This window comes from Peromyscus leucopus, chromosome 4 (genome assembly GCF_004664715.2).
Source record: "Peromyscus leucopus breed LL Stock chromosome 4, UCI_PerLeu_2.1, whole genome shotgun sequence".
NCBI classification, from domain to species: domain Eukaryota; kingdom Metazoa; phylum Chordata; class Mammalia; order Rodentia; family Cricetidae; genus Peromyscus; species Peromyscus leucopus.
In genome coordinates this window covers 15,580,943-15,600,140 of record NC_051066.1, presented here as the reverse complement: position 1 = coordinate 15,600,140, position 19,198 = coordinate 15,580,943, and the positions used below count along the sequence as shown (strand labels likewise).

The 19,198-nt window shown below is 48.4% G+C and overlaps 1 protein-coding gene and 1 pseudogene across 1 annotated transcript in view; both read right to left on the bottom strand.

Moving 5' to 3' along the window:
• The window catches only part of Cacna1b (calcium voltage-gated channel subunit alpha1 B), a 161,911-nt gene that overhangs the window by 39,942 nt on the left and 102,771 nt on the right, over positions 1–19,198 (bottom strand). Inside the window, exons 22-33 of the mRNA XM_028868647.2 lie at positions 14,467–14,593; positions 11,632–11,761; positions 11,237–11,296; positions 9,892–9,998; positions 9,279–9,290; positions 7,077–7,173; positions 5,646–5,806; positions 3,624–3,761; positions 2,603–2,804; positions 2,174–2,338; positions 936–1,046; positions 474–557 (exon numbers count right to left, since the gene is read on the bottom strand). Coding sequence (XP_028724480.1) covers positions 474–557; positions 936–1,046; positions 2,174–2,338; positions 2,603–2,804; positions 3,624–3,761; positions 5,646–5,806; positions 7,077–7,173; positions 9,279–9,290; positions 9,892–9,998; positions 11,237–11,296; positions 11,632–11,761; positions 14,467–14,593 — 1,394 coding nt within the window. The remainder of the gene's footprint in view (positions 1–473; positions 558–935; positions 1,047–2,173; positions 2,339–2,602; positions 2,805–3,623; positions 3,762–5,645; positions 5,807–7,076; positions 7,174–9,278; positions 9,291–9,891; positions 9,999–11,236; positions 11,297–11,631; positions 11,762–14,466; positions 14,594–19,198) is intronic.
• Positions 18,748–18,862, bottom strand: LOC114692861 (annotated as a pseudogene).

The following is a 19,198-nucleotide window of genomic DNA, read 5'->3' as shown; positions in this document are numbered from 1 at the left end:
CCTGTCTCAAAAAAACCAAAAAAAAAAAAGATTCATTTGTTTTGTGTGTATGCACATTTTGTCTGTATGTATGGCTGTGTACCATATGCATGTCTGGTGTCCAAGGGAGTCAGAAGAGGCTGTCAGATCTCCTGGAATTGGAGTTACAGATGGTTGTGAACCTCTATGTGGGTGCTGGGAATTGAACCCGGATCCTTTCCGAGAGTAGACAGTGCTCTTAACTGCTGACCCCTCTCTCCAGCCCCAGAACTACATTCTTATCCGAGAAGACCAACTGATGACACAATCCCCAGTCATCCAGCTCCATCTCTGGAGAGCAGCAGCAGCAGCAGCAGCAGCAGCAGCGACCTGTGCTGGAACTCCTGGAGCTCATGAGAAGGCAGTTACAGTGGGACCTGGGGACACACCTAGGGGGCAACCCTCTAGAAGGAAGCCACTTTGGACCCTGGATGGGGGCAGGAAATGCTACTTACCGCAATCTCTGTTACTAAAATATCAGTAATACTTCCCAAGACAGTGACAAAGTCAAAGACATTCCAGGCATCTCTGAAGTAGTTCTGGAGAAAAAGAGGACAGTCAGTGCTAGTGGTGAAGGCTTATCCAGGCAAAGACCTTTGGGTTGTGGCCACTGATCAAGAAAAGATCAAGGGGGATAGATCTTAGCAGAAGCCCAACGACCAGCAGACGCCACCATAGCACGCAAATACTTGCAGCCTGGGTAAAGGCACAACTGAGAGCTAAGGTCCAGAAAGGAGAATCTCAGACTTGCAGCCTCCCAGACCAGGGCAGGACACGACTCAAGCTATTGAGAACAAAGCAGCTCTTCCTTGGGACCCCCACAGTAACACATGAGCTGCAAAGGCCACTCAAAAGAGGGAAAGAATCCTAGAAGGCAGCTCATCCAAAAGCACAGAGGAGGAAGTTGAGGCACATACCAGGACCCCAAAGGCGATGATCTTCAATATGCACTCCATAGAGAACATGGATGTGAAGACAATGTTCAAGCATTTCAGCATCAGCTCATACTCGTAAGGTGCGTCATAGAACTGCCCAGAGAAATAAGGGCTGATGGTCAAGGACGTACTAGCCCCAATACCCCGACTGGAACCAATATAGCTCCCTGACTACACAGTGGGTAGAAAAATCTCTACATCTGCCCATACCTGGGTCACCCTCCTTGCTCTTTCCAGTTCTTCCAGAACCTTCTTACTGCCTCAGCTACAAATAAGAGAGAACAGGATCCCATAGGCACCATGTGATGGCCAGGACATGAGGTCACTCAGTTCCAACATGTGCCAGCAAGAAGGGGATCCTCTACTGGGCCTCAAAATAAGACCCATACCCAAGCTGTACAGCAGTTTTCTCTGAATTCAAACATTCCCTTTAGCCGAAATTGGAAGTCCCATAAGGTCCTTCCTGGGGAGTCTAGAAACAGTAAACTGGAGGAGGAGGGCTCTGACTAGTCCAGTTACAGAGAAGAGGTTCTCAGACATGTGGAGCCACCTGCAAGTTGTGCAGAGAGCTCTTAAGTTACAGCTTTCGTGGTGGTTTGAAAGAAAATGGCCCCAAAGGCAGTGGCACTATTAGGAGGTGTGGCCTTGTTAGAGGAAGTGTGTCACTGGAGGGGGGCAGGCTTTGAGGTCTCTTTTCTCAAGCTTCACTCAGTAAACTTCCTGCTGCCTTCTGAACAAGATGTAGGCGGCACCACATCTGCCTGCACACTGCCACGCATCCTGTCATGATGATAAGGGACTGAACCTCTGAAACTGTAAGCCAGCCCCAATTAAATGTTTTTCTTTGTAAGAGCTGCCATGGTCATGGTGTCTCTTCACAGCAATAAGAAAAAGCCTAACTAAGACAGTCACCACTGATGATGAGGTGGGTTTCTGTTTTGTTTTGTTTTTCAGTAATACAGCCACATTTGTCCTGTCCCTGTTTCTGAAGTAATCCCAATAAAAATTCTTTGGTTTTCATGGTTGGACTTTGGTAAAATCATTACTTGGTCTGTTATGGGTTCTCTATCTGGGGCAAGTAGTAGAGTGTGAGTGTGAGTGTGTGTGTGTGAGTGTGTGTGTGTGTGTGTGTGTGTGTGTGTGTGTGTGTGTGTGTAATGTCTCCTCAGAAAAAGTCTCACTCACAATAACCCCTAGCAAGTATGGTGGGCCTTACGTACCTTCATCATCAGCACCACTGTGTTGAGGGCTATCATGGCCATAATGAAGTACTCAAAGGGTGGAGAGACCACGAATGTCCATGTCTTATACTGGAACGACTGCTTGTTTTGGGGCATGTATCGAGTCAGGGGTTTGGCACTGATGGCAAAGTCAATGCAAGCCCTCTGCAGGGAGAGAAGGGAGTGCCATGAACTCAACGCATTGCCCACTACAACTGGAACTTTCCCACCATGTCCTTTCAGGGGCCCAGATAGGAGAAGGCAGTAGAGGCAGCTAAGCTTCCTCCAGGCCCATCTGACCAGCACAATCTCTATTTGTAGAAAGAAAGAGGCCCCGCCTATGCCAGCCACAAGCCAGGCACATGTAGAAGGAAGTCTGGTGATCTTGCCCATATGCCCATGTCCCAGGACCCCATAACATCTACCTACCTCATTCTTTTCCAGGCTGCATTCAGACATCACCTTGTCCCCCTGTTCCTGGAAGGTGATAATGATCAAGGCCACAAAGATGTTGACAAAGAAAAAAGGGAAGACCACAAAGTAGACCACATAGAAGATAGAAAGCTCCATCCGGAACCCGGGGCTTGGCCCCTGCTCCTCATAGGTGGCATCCACAGAGTGTTTCAGCACCCTAGGTAAGGGGAGAGCAGACTTCAGGAGAGCTTCCAGGGGAGTTTGGGTCTGTACCTCTGGGATGGGGCTCAGGTCTGCATATAAGAAATGGAGCCCAGGTCTGCACTTCAAGAGCAGGATTCAACTCTGCACCTCAGGGACAGGGGTCAGGTCTGCACCTCAGGGACAGAGATCAGGTCTGCACCTCAGGGACAGGGGTCAGGTCTGCACCTCAGGGATAGGGCTCAGGTCTGCACCTCAGGGACAGAGATCAGGTCTGCACCTCAGGGACAGAGATCAGGTCTGAACCTCAGGGACAGGGGTCAGGTCTGCACCTCAGGGACAGGGGTCAGGTGTGCACCTCAGGGACAGGGGTCAGGTCTGTACCTCAGGAACAGGGGTCAGGTCTGTACCTCAGAGACAGGGGTCAGGTCTGTACCTCAGGGACAGGGGTCAGGTCTGTACCTCATAGATGGGGATCCAGTATTCACCTCTGTGTCAGACCTCAGGGAGAAGAAGCAGGTCTGCATCTCAAGAATAGAACTTAGGACTGCATCTCAGGGACAGGGCTCACGTGTGTACCTCAGGATGAGGTTGCTTGTATTCAGGGACAGGGCACAAGTCTGTGCTTCACAGAAAGGGCTCAAGTCGTACTCCGGGAATGTGGTGCATATTTATGTCTTAGGGGTGAAATTCAGTTCTCTCCTGGAAGAACAGGGCTCTTATCTATATCACACCTGACCTCACTATGGGGTTGGAAGCAGGTAAACCAAGCAGACTCTGCCTCAGTCCACTCGTTTTTTGCCAAACTAGCTACAATGATTAGCTTAGCACTCACATGGGCCACCCCTCTCCTGTGGACACCGTGAACAGCGTCAACAGGGCCCAGAGCACATTGTCATAGTGGAAGTCATATTTCTTCCACTGTCTCGGCTGAGCCTCTACTTCCTCCTTCTCATAATCCAAATACTGACCCCTGGAAATAGGAACAAAGTAGACACACGTTAAAGGTACTCATTCAAACACACACCCGTGTATCTCCAGTCAAACAGTTCCCGGAAGTTGACAAGACCATTCCATGTGGAAAGTGGTCTCCACCACGACGGTGGGGAGACAAAGGCGCTCCAACCACTCTGCACGCAAACCTACACCTCATCCTGATGTTAGAAAACCCGGCCACTTTCATTATCAATTTCATATTTATCAATTTCATATTTATCATTGAGATGTACAGACTCTGGAACTGGTTGCGTTCACTGTTTGATGATTTTTATAATTAAATTTTATTAAGAGTAAAAAAAACTGGACCAAGACGGCAAATGTACATTATCTATATCAATCTATAAAATTCTTTGAAGAAAACACATGGCAAAGCTTTATGACCTTGTTTTGGGAATGGATTCTTAGCTAGATTATCAAAATCATGAACAAAAAAACAGAGGGAAAGGTAAACTGGACTTCAGCAAAATTAAAAACTTTTGTTGTTTCAAAAGACACCATAAAAAAGGAGCGGCCTGGAGAGCTGGGTGAGTGGGTGGAAAATACACGCTGCCCAGACTGATGACCGGAGCTCGGTCCCTAAGACGTGAGTGAGAAAAGGAGAGAACTGACTTCCACAAGTTGTCCATGGATGCTATGCCATGTGCCCCCACCCCAAAATAAATGCAGTAAGTCATTTTTTAAATAAGAGCTCTCTTGGGGTAGTGGTGCATGCCTTCAATTCCAGTATTCAGGAAGTTGAGGCAGGAGGGTCATGAGTTCTAGCCTTGATCTTGTCTCAAGAGGGAGAGAAAAAAAAAAAAGAAAATGAAAAGATGATCAAAATAATCAGAGAAACTATTATTAATCTTTGATCAGTCAGAATGCTTGTAGTTAGAACATACAAAATATGAATAAAATCTATACCAAAAGAGACAATCTAATTTTTAAAATGGATCAAATATCTGAATAAAAGTTTCCCTTGAAGAAGTCATACAAAAGACCAACCATTACATGAAAAATGATCAATATCATTAATTATTAGAAAAAAGCAAATCAATCAACACTGAGGTATCACTTCATTCCCATGAGGATAAATGTAACTAGATAAAAGCAAACAGGGCTGGCGAGAGGGCTCAGCAGGTAAAGGTGCTTGCTGCAAAGCCTGACTACCTCAGTTCAATCCCTGGGATCTAGATGGTGGAAGAAGGGAAGCGCCCTCTGACTGCACACGGTGTGCCAAGTATGCACGGCCCCCACCTTACACACACACACGTAAACAAACAGAATGGCAACTCAAAATAAATAAAAGCAATGAAAATAGCAAACACTGGTGAGGATCGAGAGAAATCAGAACTCTTGGGAGAATACAGAATGGCTCAGCCACTTTGAATACCATCTGGCATCTCTTCAAATAGCAAAATTGTTACCATATTACCTAGGAGTTCTGCTTCTAGCTACACATGCAAGAGAAATTAAAACACACATCTACAAAAAACAGTTTGTACAAAAATGTTGATGGCAGCATTATCTGCAATAAGCAGAAGGCAGAAACAACCCAAATATCAGGCCCCAAGTGACTCAATAACTAATATGTGGGGCTGGAGAGATGGCTCAGAGGTTAAGAGCACTGGCTGCTCTTCCAGAGGACCCAGGTTCAAGTCCCAGCACCCACATGGCAGCTCACACCTGTCTATAGTTCCAGTTCCAGGGGATCTGCACCCTCACACAGGCATACATGTAGGCAAAACACCAATGCATATAAAAAGAGTGACTAATGTTTTTTATATGTGACATATTACAGAGCTGATACTAAGCTATGAAAAGGAACTAGGTGCTCACATGAGGGATGAACCTTCACATCAGTTAAGCCTCAGTTTACCTGCAGTCCCTCTCCAGTTCCTTGGATTCATCAGTGCAGTAAAAAAACTTCCCTTTGAAGAGCTGCACTGCAATGACGGCAAATATGAACATGAAGAGCATGTAGACAATCAAGATGTTGAGGACATTCTTCAGGGAGTTCACCACGCAGTCAAACACAGCCTGCGAGGGGAGAGGGCAGTGCCGTGAGAGACTCCACAAGGGAGAGGCAAAGTGGAGTCCAGAGGTCATAAGGGATAGTGGGTCACTGAGAGAGGGCAGGAGATGGGGTTAGGTAGGAAAGGGTATGTAGGGGATCACAGGCTCAGAATCTCAGCACCCCCAAGGCCCAGACTCCCAGAGGTAATCAAGAACCACGTAAGACCCTCTAACCCAGGACCACAGAAGGCACTACTGCAAGCTACCTTAACAGCTTTCTCTCAGGAAGGGAGCATCATCCTGGCTTTTACCAGTGGTCTGGAGGTACTAGACCAGCCACCTGGACACCCAGGGAAACTGGCCTTCCAATAGGCTGGTGCCAGGCCACAGGAAGGAGCCAGAAGGGCCCAGGCCTGTACAGAGAAAATGCACTGACCTTGTATACTGTCCCTGCTTTGTTCCTGCCCAGCAGCAGCACTGATCCTGGGGACAACTAAAGCTGTAGACAAGGGACTGTGTCCCTGAGGACCATGGGACAGAGAATTGGAATGTGTTCCAGGATCTAGATGTGACTCAGAGCTCCCAGAGCTGATCTACCTTCCAGGCTACCTTGAAGATGGAAAGCAATCTCTGGAGACACTGGTAAGCATACTCCAAATGCTGCCAGCTGCCTGGGCCAAGGAAGCTGCAGGCCTGTGCACAGCATTCTTTTCCTGCTGCCTCAAGTCCAAGTTCTGCATTGGCCCAGGGACTCCCTTTCTAGTTCACTTCCCCACATACCACTTGATACACAAGTATTAGGTCACCTTTCCCTTCCCGACACTTTGACCAGTGTCTCTGAGGTTTACAAGTCCAAGCTGTTGAAATGAAAACCTACTGCCTAGGTTTTGAAGGCTGGTAGAGTAAAGGAGCAGAAAGCCTTTTGTTCTCGACTCGCGCTTACTAATCATTAGATTAGGTTTACACTGCACTTCCTTCATCCAGGAACTCAGCAGTACCCACCCTCTCCTGCTGAGCCCAACAGCTACATTCTGGAGTCCCTGACTCCTGGCATCCTACTCCTGTGCCCTTTGTCCTTTGTTCTTCCCTGCCCTGTCATAGTGTCCCACCTCGTGTTGGAGGTCAAGGAAGAGGGTCCTCTGTTGGGAACGGACCTCCTTGGAGAAGGGTCTTAGAGTTAAGCAAGGATGTCCCCTCATATAGGTGAACGGTTTGTGAAGTCACATGCACCCACCACACACCAGCGCACCCACATGCGCAGCACACTCCTTAAGCCCCAGCTCCAGACTCCAACCTTGAGCTTAGGCAGCCGTTTGATGGTCTTGAGGGGCCGCAGGACACGCAGGACTCTCAGGGACTTGATGGTATTGATGTCTTTCCCTTTGGATCCTCTAGAAGGGAGAAGTTGCTGATGCTGACAGGCAGAGAGCTGTGAGTCCAGCTCCTACCCAGTCCACTTGTCTGTCTAATGAGGCCCTGTGCATTTTGTCTCAGGCTCCAGGTAGAGGACTTAGTGGAGGAACTCTTCCCATGGCTGTCTGAGAACAGTGGGGGGCTAGGGCTAGAACCAAACCAGAATGGCACAGCTGGTATATAAGGAAAGCTGATTTCTCAAGAGGAAAGACCCCAGGCTCTTGGCTCTAAGAGCTACTTCCACCTGCCCAGCGTTCCTGACAGACACCTCCAAGCCAGCAGAGTAGAGGTCTATGAGCCCGCCTACTATGCTAGAATGTGGGGGTGCCACCTGTCATCAGCTGCAGAACACCCCTCAAGTGACCAAAAGGGAAGTAGGGGGAGAGTAAGAAAGAGACACATAAATACAGAAGCAGTGCCCGATACTGGAGTAAATGGGGACAGAAGGACTAGACGGGTAAAAGGGACAGGGGAGAGGAGAGGGAAGGATCAGAGAGGAGGGGAGAGGAGAGGGACACCTCAAGGACAGAAGGAGAGGTAGAGAGGAGGAAAGAGAAAGACAGAGCCAGAGAAGCAGCCAGATACCAGGACCATCAAGAAAGTAGCAGACAGGAAAAGTGGGGTGGGAGGGTCAGAAAGTTAGGCAAAGCTCCAGGTAATAGCAGCAAGCTCAAAAGCCTAGGATTAGAAAGAACCCTTGGGCTGGAGGGATGGCTCAGAGGTTAAGAGCACTGGCTGCTCTTCCAGAGGTCCTGAGTTCAATTCCCAGCAACCACATGGTGATTCACAACCATCTATAGTTGGGTCTGATGCTCCCTTCTGGCATAAAGGCATTGATGCAGATAGAACACTCATACAAATAAAATAAATAAATAAATCTTTAGAAAAGAACCCCCTGGAAACCAGAGCAGACACAAACGCTGTCTCTGCCTGTTGGAGGTTGGGGATGGTAAGAATTAGCAGTCAGGGGCCAGGCCTGCAAGGCTGGGGAGGCTTCCTATATACAGGGAGCCCTATCCTAGCCAGCTCAGACATCACTCCTACCCAGACCCCTGAGCCTGGCCTGCAAGTGTGGCTGGGTCTGCCCCAAATGGCTTCCCTTGGGCTCGAGCAAAACTCTAGGATAAACAGAAAGCAGCTGTACATCCTAGGCTTCTTCATAGGAAAGGAGAGATATGCACCCCCACTTCCCTTTCCTCAGCCCCCCATCTCAGAATCAGATAAAACCATCCTTAAAGCTGGACATCTCAGAAATAAGGAGGCTGAGGCAGAAGCTTGCAAGTCCCAGGTTCCCCTAGGCTGGCTTGGTGACACAAGACAACAAAACCTGCCTTTCTGTCACCCAACATTTCCAGTACCCACCTTGACCCACCTCCCTCTGGCAGAACCAGGACACAGACCAGCCAGGGTGGGTGGCAAAGCGAGAGGGGTTATTTCCAAGAAGAACTGTCCACTGGAGCCACCCTCTGGACTCACGCCTTCCCCTCTCTGCTCACTCAGAGACCACAGGCTGAGTCCCACCCTTTCCCTAATCCCATCTGGAGCCTCTCTGACATGCTGCTGGAGCTCTCCAGGGCCCTTGCTAACACTCCAGCCAACTGCTCATTTCCTGCCATTTCCTTAATGGACAGAGGGTCCATTAAGACACCCAGAGGAGACACTGGGAGGTACCGGGAAGGGAGCTATACAGAGGGAAGAAAAAAGAAAGCTGCATATCCGGAGAGTAGCCACTTGGGAAAGCACTTCAGGATGTCCAGCATCACGGACTGTGGTCACTACTGGCAGCTTCTAACTAGACACCTCACTGTTCTCTGGGCCAATGCTCCAGCCTCTAATACTCTCACTCAGATACTCTGCTCACTGAGGGCCTCCCTACCAAGGGCAACCATGCCTAGCCCAGCCCAGCCCCCAACCAGTCCCCAGAGGCATGGCAGGAATGGTGGCCTGGGGATGGCGCCTGGTAGGTAGCATGCAGCCTAGATAAGGTGAAGGTGGATGAGCAGGAGTGAGGCCATGATGGATGGGCCAGAGGCCACAGGCGTGCCATGATGTTAGGCAATATGAAGGGGAGGGGAGGCATTACCCCATGAAGCTCCTACCAGAGTCCAGCAACAAGAAGACAAAGAGAACAGAGTCAGTGCTGTGGGAGGCAGAACACAAGCCTCCACTGGCCCACCCAAGGGCCAGAGAAATGCAGACCCTCCCATTGGGTCACTCCTGTCTCTAAATCTCATCCCACAACTTCCTCTCTATTACCCTATGCCTGGCCCAACTTAGACTCTCTATGGAGGGTCTAGTCCCAACTATCACCAAGCTAAGGATAACTAAGACAGGATTCAGAGAGAATAGTTTCATACCCCAACAAACAAAGATTTCTACCAGCTGGGAATAAACACACCAATCCCTCAGTCAGACACTCACCTCAGAGCAGGTAAGCAGGCACCAAAGGAGCAAGGTAAGTGCCCCAAATCAGAGGCCTGCCCAGCCAGTTCCCAGACCACAGGTAGTGTCAGGAACAGATGGCCTCAGTTTTCAATCCCCCACTCCAGCCCCCCAGAAGGCAAGACAGCCCTGCTTGTGCAGTTACAGAGCTACAGACCAAACACAAGCCTCACCTTTCTCTTTTCTCACCCTCACTCCCCACTGTGGTTCTCACTCCGCCCACGGGATCCAGACTAGATGTAAGGCTTACTCACGAGAAAGCAAATGCCACCAGGGCTCCGCTGACAACAATGAAGTCCAGAATATTCCACAGGTCCCGGAAGTAGGCTCCAGGGTGCAGCAGCAGCCCCAAGTCTATCATCTTAAGGGGATAAGCGGATATTAGAGTACAGTAGATAAGGAAAAGAGAGGCAGAGGCAGGCCCAGCCACAGAGGGACATGGTCCTGAGTACAGGCCCATTGCTCAGACCACACCACATACTGTGTACACTATGACCCCAGTGCAACTCAGACACACTCTACATACCCTCTCAGAGAGGGGACACACACACTCTTTTTTGTTTAACTTTATTTTATGTGCATTGGCATTAGAGCCCCTGGGACTGGAATTACAGACAGCTGTGAGCTGCCATGTAGGTGCTGGGAATTGAACCCAGGTCTTCTAGAAGACCAGTCAGTGCTCTTAACCATTGAACCATCTCTCCAGTTCCTGGGTCACTCTCTTAAATGGCTTCAGCAGGGCCTTGACCACAATGCTCCCTTTGAGAACTCACATAGCCCAGACCTGAGCTAAGCTCAGGAGAAAAGACCAAGCCAATCCAAGCTTCATGTCCTAACTCTGCCACTTCTGCTACAGTGACTTTTGGCAAATACCACAATCTTTTATCTTCAACATCCTCATTTGCAAAGTGAGCTCGCCCCTTCCTCACAAGAGCACAAGCACATGAGCAGCAGAAGTAATGTACTTATGTATCATTTGTAAGTGCTCCGTGCGCAGTCTCTCTGAACCCACTACAAGCATGTAGGTAGGTGCACATGTGCCTTCAGCTGCACTGACAGATGTGCACGTGTGTGCAGTTCACTGCACTGAATGCACATCTGGGTAAGCCAGACACGGGCAAAGGGCACCTTGTGAAGAAAGGAGAAGACATGGCAGGCTCTCGGCCTATCAGGAAACCTCTAGATCCTATAGAAATTTAGTCTTCAGCATCGAACAGTGCTCCAGCCATCTCCCTCTAAGGTCTTTATTCTGTGCCTTGTTATATGGCTCCTTCTTTGTAGCTATGTGGCAACCCTGGAGAGGAAGCTGAGCGCGCGTGCGCGCGCGCGCACACACACACACACACACACACACACACACACACACACACACGCACTTTAAATAAAGCCCAAAGTCCCCATACTCAGAAGCCAGAACAGCAGGACCAAGGACCCCAGCAGCATTCCATGGGCAGCAAGACACCAGGGACCCTTGGTGGCTTGTAAGGCTTTTAGTCATGAAAATACTTCATGCACACATGCACATTTGCCAAGTGAACTCATGCCTGGTTGCAAACATTACATGCTTCCATGGAAGCTGCAGGAGTCATTACATCTCACCTTTATGACCATTTCGAAGGTGAAGACGCCTGTAAAGATGTAATCCATGTACTTTAAAGCCTAGAACCAAAAGTAGGATTGCTTTAGGCAGGCCTAAAATCTAGAGCCAGGGATACATCATTGGCTCCTAGCTTCCCCCCAGGTCTTTGAGTAGAATCAGTTGGCAACAGTGCCAGGGCATCCCTCTGTGAGGAGTCTTTGGTGGTTGCCCTGCTAAGTCTGGCATGTTACCAAGACAAGGGCTAAAGGTGACAGGCTTTTCCAGATCTTTGGTTCTGATACCCCCAGAGAGAAGAAGGATGTCTGAGGGAAAACAGGACACCAGCACCACCTCATCCCTGTGGACCCTGGGAACATGTTTGGGTCCTAGCAGTGTCCCAGGAGTTGACACTCACATTGTTCCTGGATGAATCAGTCCGCACAGGATCCTCAGCAGCCAGGGCAATGCTGCTCAGGGCAATGACCACAAGAATTACCATCTCAAAGTACCGCATGGTCACAATGTAATGGCAGAAGCGACGGAGCCTGTGAGGACAAGGTTCAGGTCACCATAGGCCAATACCTGAGTATGTCAATCTCTCCCACAAGAAGTGCTCATTGGCTACCACAGGAAAGCGTGGCAGCATCTGAATGAAGCTTTGCCCGTCCCTTATTTCTGTGGTGAAAAGTCTGCAGCCAGGTGACTATGACCAAGATTCCTGAGAAGGCATTTCAGGTCAGGGATCAGCAAACCACAGCTCAAGGGCAGACCTTATGCCTGTGAATAGCATTCTGTGGGAGCATAACTGCTTCCACTCAGCTGTGCACTGTCTGTAGCCCCAGAGAGATGGCAGAAACCACCCGGCCCTTCACAGACCATATAAAGTAGAGGGAATGGGTTAGAGGAAGTGGTCCATGAAGAAAATATTTTAGTACACCAGCCTGGCAGAAAGCAGGCCACTCTTGCCCCAGAGTGTCTGAGCCTGTGATGGGTGCAAGCCACCACTATGTACTTGCCGCTCACATCAGCTGACCAGGACCTTTGTTTGGTTTTCAACATTACTGTGCATCAAATGAGAAAGCCACGTCCCTGGCTACATGATGCTCCACTCCAGTGAGCAATCACCACTGAGCAGTGCAGCGATAAACAAGTCAGAGTCCCTCGGCTGCCAAGTACTGAGGCAGCCACCTGGCCAGGTCGGCAAGACTGAATCCACGTGGCAGACAATAAAGAACAGCCAGAGACCTGGCAAGCGGAACAGACATCTCTCCTACTATCACCAGAGCCTCAATAGGCTCCACCAGTCTACCCCTGCCGCCAACCCTTCCAGGTCCCTCCCCCAACTCTACATCCCCAGGGACGTCTGCTGTCAAAGGATCGCAACTTCTCAGCCACCATCCACCTCTTTCTCTCTGCTTCCTCTAACCCTCTGCCTATCCGACAACGCCATTCTTGCCACGTCCGGGCAGTCTGCTAGCCCTTTATCCCTCACATGCCCTCTCCTCTTCTAACTCTGTCCTGCAGCTCATAGCTACATTTCTTCTGTTCAGCTGTGCTCCAGCTCACTTGGCCATGAGATGCCCCAGATGTCCTACTTTTGTGTGAATAGTAGATACAAGTGATCTGATTTGGGAAATGGAAACAAGGAGGTGGGCTTTGCTTAAGGAGCAAGGAGATAAATACACAAGGAGGGTAAAAGAACAGTAAGAATTGCTGAAAAAGTCATATGGACTCATAATACGAACTATCTACCACTATCTAGACCCCCAAAGCTCAGCCAGTCTCCCAAGAACACTTGTGGTCTCACTGATTTCCCTGCCTTTTGGTAGCAAACAGGAACTCATTTATCACCGATACCCCACTTCCATCTATTTTAATTATCATATTCTGCATCTGAAAATGTCCCCCCAACACTTCACTTCCAAGCTTCTACTCCGACTACCGAGGTCACATCTCATCACCCTTCCTTGTCTGTCTCCTCCTCAGTCTCCTTTCCAGAATCTTCCAGCAGCGGGCAGCACTGAACTGCAGTACGGGAGACCCCACCGTGCCCAGTCCTCCCCAAGACAGCAAAGGGGGCCTTCTCTTCCCATCCGTCCACCTCGCTGCCTTCTACTTCTGGACCGTCATAAATGTGCTCTCCATGCCACCCTAATGCATCCTTCACGTTCAACTGAGACTTCGCTCCACTGAGGATAACTCCATCAGCCTTCTCCTGCCTGTTCCAGAACATCAGAACCTCCCCATCTCACAGCTCTCTGCCTCACCAACACTGTCATTCCAAGGGAGGCAGGGGAAAGGGATGTCTCTGCGACCGTTCCTCCTAACCCCGAGCCTAGCAGCATAAGCGCCCAGTAAACGGGTGCTGAGTGAGGAACAGAGGGTGGAAAGAAAGGGCGATGGTGAGGAGAGCTGTGTGGAGACTCCTGGAAAACGTGGGGCAGAAGGCAGCTGAGCAGTGAGTCACTCTTCTCAGGTCGCTACCTTTGACCCCTTCACCACCCACCCTACTCTGGCCAGTTGGCCTTTGTAGGGCTTTAACCTCTCCCTTCTTCCCAGAGTGTCCTTCGTCCCCGTCCTCAAGTGTTTGAGCGGTTCTCCCTGAGGCCCCGACCTGATCCTCCACTAATTTAACAGTACCCGAAGCCCACATCACCACCTCCACCGTCCCCAGTGCTCATCCCTGTCAGCATCTTATACGTCTGCATCGTCTTGCTTGTTTGTCTTTCCCACTGAACCACATGCTTTAAATAAAGGCAAGTCTTGCCTGACTTCGTCATCACTGGGTTTCAGCACATACAAGGCTGTTGGCCTGTGCATGTTGTTTGGATTAACAAAGTACCGAGACGACGACGAGTGGATGATAAATCATGACCAACATGGGAAGGAACACACAATGGCAACAGAGGGAAGGCGAATGGCATGAGCTACGTGCATAAGTGTAAACAGGGCCTGTGTGAGGCGGTGCACACAACAGTGGACAAGAAGGCTGATGCATAGCCCCACCACCAAGACTGCGTGGCTGTGTGTCTATACAGGGCACAGAACTTTCTGCTTCTTCCTGTGTCTTCACCCATAAAACGAGGTGACATACGTGTCTCACAGGACTGCTATGACAGAGGTGTTCAATAAATGTATAGAATTAGTCTCTACAAGGTGCATAACCCACACACGCCAGCTAGTGTGCTCACACACTCACGGCAAAGACACAGGTGGACAACCCCAGGCCATGGGCACAGAGGAGACTCACAGGTTGGTGGGGCTGAGACAGAACATGGAGCTGTATGGGACGATGGGCCGGGGGCCTCTTCTCAGCACATCATCAGCCTCTGCCTCCTTCTTGCCCTCGGCTTGGCCTTCCACGTCCACATTACCACCTAGAAGGACACAGGGCCTCAGAATTAGGGATGTACACACGTAAAGCCATAGCACATGGGTCTCTCCCAGCTCCAGGCCATGGACAAGTGAGGCAGGCTATCATATGCCCAGCCAAGGAAGGAGATTTGGCTAAGAACAATGCTTTACTGAGCAGAACAGGATCCACTGCCAGACCTGGAGAAAAGGATGGCCTGACACATGTGAGCAGGCCTCGCCTGCCTCCTACACTGTGATGTGAGACACCATGGTGGTACCACACCCTTGATGTGGACCCCAATGCCTCCCAGCCTAGTAAGCCCTTCCCTCTGCCTGGTAGATCTCTGGGCAGCAAGACAGGGTAAAGCAAGGGACTTCTGGGAACCCATCATCCAGGTCTAGCTTGACTTGGTCTGGGGCTTCTCTTGCAGAGCTCTGGAGAATAGAGGCCTTGCCAGCCACTCCACTTCTAGACCCAGCTCTTTGGGCTCTTCTCTGACTCCTACTCATGGCTGCCTCTCCACTGTCCCCTCCTCTGCTCTCTAGTGCCCACCATCTTTGTGCCCATAAACTCAGCTCCCTAGGTTATAACAGCTAGGAGTGGCATCCTTTTCAGGTAAGCTATACATTTCTCTCAATTCTTAATTTTTAGCTATAGTAACACATTGTTTCAATTCTTGTGGTTAGAAGGGTTGCTAAGACCTCGGCAGCGGAGACATCAAAGGACACAGGGCAGTGACTTGAGCCACCTCCCACTGCCAAAGTCCCCCCCCCTTAAAGACTATACACAAAACCAAAGGAGATGTTAAAGAGAAACAGACATGGAGGTGCTCGTGCCAAAGCCCACGGTGGAGCTCACAGAATCCAGCTTCTCCCTCATCACTGCCACTCACATGCAGTAGAGAACAGCCAGGGCAAAGCAGCAGAGTTTGCCTCCAGAATCCCCCACCTGTGAGGACGTTAACGCAAACGCTCTGAAATGAACACCATCAAACTTTCCTGCTGAAGAGGTAAGTTACACAGTCTTCTGAAAACAGTGATACTCACTAACCTCCAACATCCTACTAATTCATATGACATGCTCTCTGGGGTAGAGAGAGCCTTTCAAGTTCTTTACAGAACATACAACCACAGGTAACGTACAAAAATACTCACATAAAGGATACTGAAAGCATCTAAGTTTAAAGACATGAGGTATATGGAATAGTAAGGTACCAGCGGAGAGACACGAGCACCATGCTTTCTGTCCCCAAGCAGCCCTGTCACAGCAGAGGAACTGCACATGGGGACACAGAACAAGAAGACTGACTGTGAGTGGATTTCTAGCAACAACTATTTTTTCACTTTTAACATTTAGAAAATGTTTCCATGATGAGCACATACTGCTTTTAAAGAAAGTATCATTTTAACATTGTGACTTTTTAACTCCTCCCTGCAAAATACAGCAAAGCCAAGAAGAAGTAAATGAGGAAAAAAACCAATCTGGATTTGAAGAACTAAGTTATTTAAAAAAAAAAAAATGAAATAAAGACACCAGAGTCTGGATGGAACTATTACTGAGAATTTGCCATAACAAAATCATGAAAAATTATATACATATGCATGTATGTATGCAATGACAATCAGTGAAAAGAGGCCATGAATTTGAAAGAAAGCAAGGAGGGTCCATGACAGGGTTTGGAGGGAGCAAACCAGAGGAAGGGTCGGGATGGAGCTGCCACAGGTTGTGTGAACCACTCTCGAAAGCAAGTTGTTTATTTATTTATTTATTTATTTATTTATTTATTTTGGTTTTTCGAGACAGCGTTTCTCTGCATAGCTTTGCGCCTTTCCTGGAGCTCACTTAATAGCCCAGGCTGGCCTCGAACTCACAGAGATCCACCTGGCTCTGCCTCCCGAGTGCTGGGATTAAAGGCATGTGCCACCACTGCCCGGCTAAACAACTTCTTAATAACAAGTCAATATACCGATGGAGGACACACACACAGAACGACCGCTACAGAACGGGGGAGGCAGGGGAGAGCCAGACTCCAAGAGTGACGTGCCAGCCACCACTGATGGATTGTTTTCCTTCCTCCAGGCCAAAATTTGAACTGGCCCAAGGAATGGCTGTGTAGGAAAACAACCACTGGTGCTGAATGGGATCCTCAAGACTGGCACTCACAGTAAGACAGGGCAAAGATGGCCTCCTTCATCAAACCACATTCCAGAAGTGGCTACCCTGAGCAAGACTGGGCTGATGAGGTGGGGACATGTAAGTCCTCCTGACAAAAGCTTACTGTATTTGGGTCACAGAATCTCTATAGACCAAGCGAGTTTTAAAATAATTTAAGCCCCTTTTCCTACACATCTGGCATGGCACTGGTTAGATACTGTCCTTAGAAAGAACAGAAGTGAGCAGCCAGCGAGCCCTTTGTAGGAGGAAATGACCTCACAGTGCCAGGTAAGAAAGGGAAGGCAGACAGTAATCACGTTTTAAAAAAAAAAAAAAAAAAAAAAAAGCAAATGCCAACGAACACACAAGGAAACAAGGCCACCACAGTCCAAAGGGTAGATACGACAGGCCATCAATTGAACCCTCAATGACTTCAGATTTAGAAGTTTTGGAGTGACAAATATAAAATGTGAGAAACAAAAAGTGACTCTTTTCAAAAATGTCAAGCAATAAAACTCTGGCACTGGTTCACAGCACCCCCTCCCCCCTCCCACCCCCCTCCCCACCCCCTCTCCCCCCCCCCAGTCCCTGTGACAGTTAAAGAAACACAGGTGCAGCCTGTCTGAAGAAACTGAGGTCAGAAGCAGAGGGAGCCCGAGAGCACTCTGGGAGGAAGCAACAAGAGCGAGCCCCACATGTTCACCCATGTGTTCTCTGAGACCATTTCCCACTTGTCAGAATCGGCAACAAAATTTAAGCCGAAGCCACCTGTTCCACAGAGACAAGGGTGAAAAGACTGGAGTCTGAAGACAGCAGTGTCTGAGCCCTGCGGGAAGACCCCAAGGACAAAGTAAAGCTATAGGCATTTCCGCTGGCCCAGATGGCCCTGGGTACAGAAGAGACCAGGCTCGCTGGGCAGCAAGTCCCCTCCCAGGCCTGCAGGAGCCACAGCTGGAGGGCTTCAGACTGCCAAGGACTCATTGGTCTCCACGATGGGTGCAAACGCCATGAAGAAGGGAATCCGCTGTACTTTATAGAGACCACTCTCGTTTCATTCACGTTCATCGCAGTTATATGGACCCCCTTTCCAATGGGTCTGTTGCATTTTCAGGAACACATAAATCATATTACAGCAAAAAAGTAATATGCCAATAAACTGGAAAATATAAATATTGTCTCTATACATAAACAATGACAATTTCTATTTTACAGGATTCTGAAAAAGGACTAAAACACTGAGCAGCAATGAGAAGGAAGTTGAGTAAAACAGAACACATGCCACCGCTTGATGCTAATGTACTTACAAAACAATAGCTTAAGATATAAACAGCCACAAGTTAAGCTTTCAGAGAATGAATTATCAACAAACCTCAAGGGAAATTATCAAACAGGTCAATATTGTAATCATGGCACGATTAAATCATAGTAACAATCAAAAAAAATTAAAATAAAAATTTCACATTTGGTAATTGAGTAATGGACTTTAGAGATCCCATCAATCAAAAGTGAGACATTGGCCACACATGGTGGTATATGTCTGTAATGACAACACTCAGAGGCTCATTGCTCTCTTACAAATGCATGACCTCTTTTTTTCATTAATTGTTATTACAACATATATGTATAAGTATATACAATTATATTCTTAACCTGCTCAGTCTGTATAATTTTATTCAGATATATGTTTTGGGGGCTGACTAGTTGGTGTGCTTTTCCCTGGAGGAGACTATTTCTCCTACTCTTAACATTCCTTGGTTGAGTGCCACTATTTTTGAACCTGGAGAGTGACTCCAGCAGTTGAGAAAGAGGACCAGGGTTCAGCTTCCAGCACCCACATCAGGTGGCTCACAGCTTCCTATAACTCTAGTCTAGCAGTATACAACATCCTCTTCTGACCTCTTAGGATACTGGCCCTCAGGGAGAGAGAGAGGGGAGGGGAGAGAGAGAGGGAGAGAGAGAGAGAGAGAGAGAGAGAGAGAGAGAGAGAGAGAGAGAGAGAGAGAGAGAGAAGTTTTGTTTTTTTTAAATATGGAATGCTTCACGAATTTTCGTGTCATCCTTGTGCAGGGGCTATGCTAATCTTCTCTGTATCGTTCCAATTTTAGTGTATGTGCTCCGTTTTTTAAAAGATAAAAACAAACAAACTAAAAGCACCATTCTGGAAAAAACAATAAACAAAGTAAAAAGACAAATTTTTCAAGATAAAAGAAATGAGAACACAAAACTAAAGAAGTCAGACATAAATCCTACAATATATTTGAACTATAAATGTGGCATATTTGTGACATGCTTCTCAAAACAAACGAACAACAATAGCACTAAACACTAAACCTCAGCACTGAAGTCTAGAAGCTAGAGTCCAGCAGCAGGTTTGAGATACAGCTCAGAGGCAAAGAGTTGGCCTAACACGGGTGAGGCACTAGATTCCATCCCAAACGGCACAAACAGAGCTGGACTGACTGCAGTGAGACTG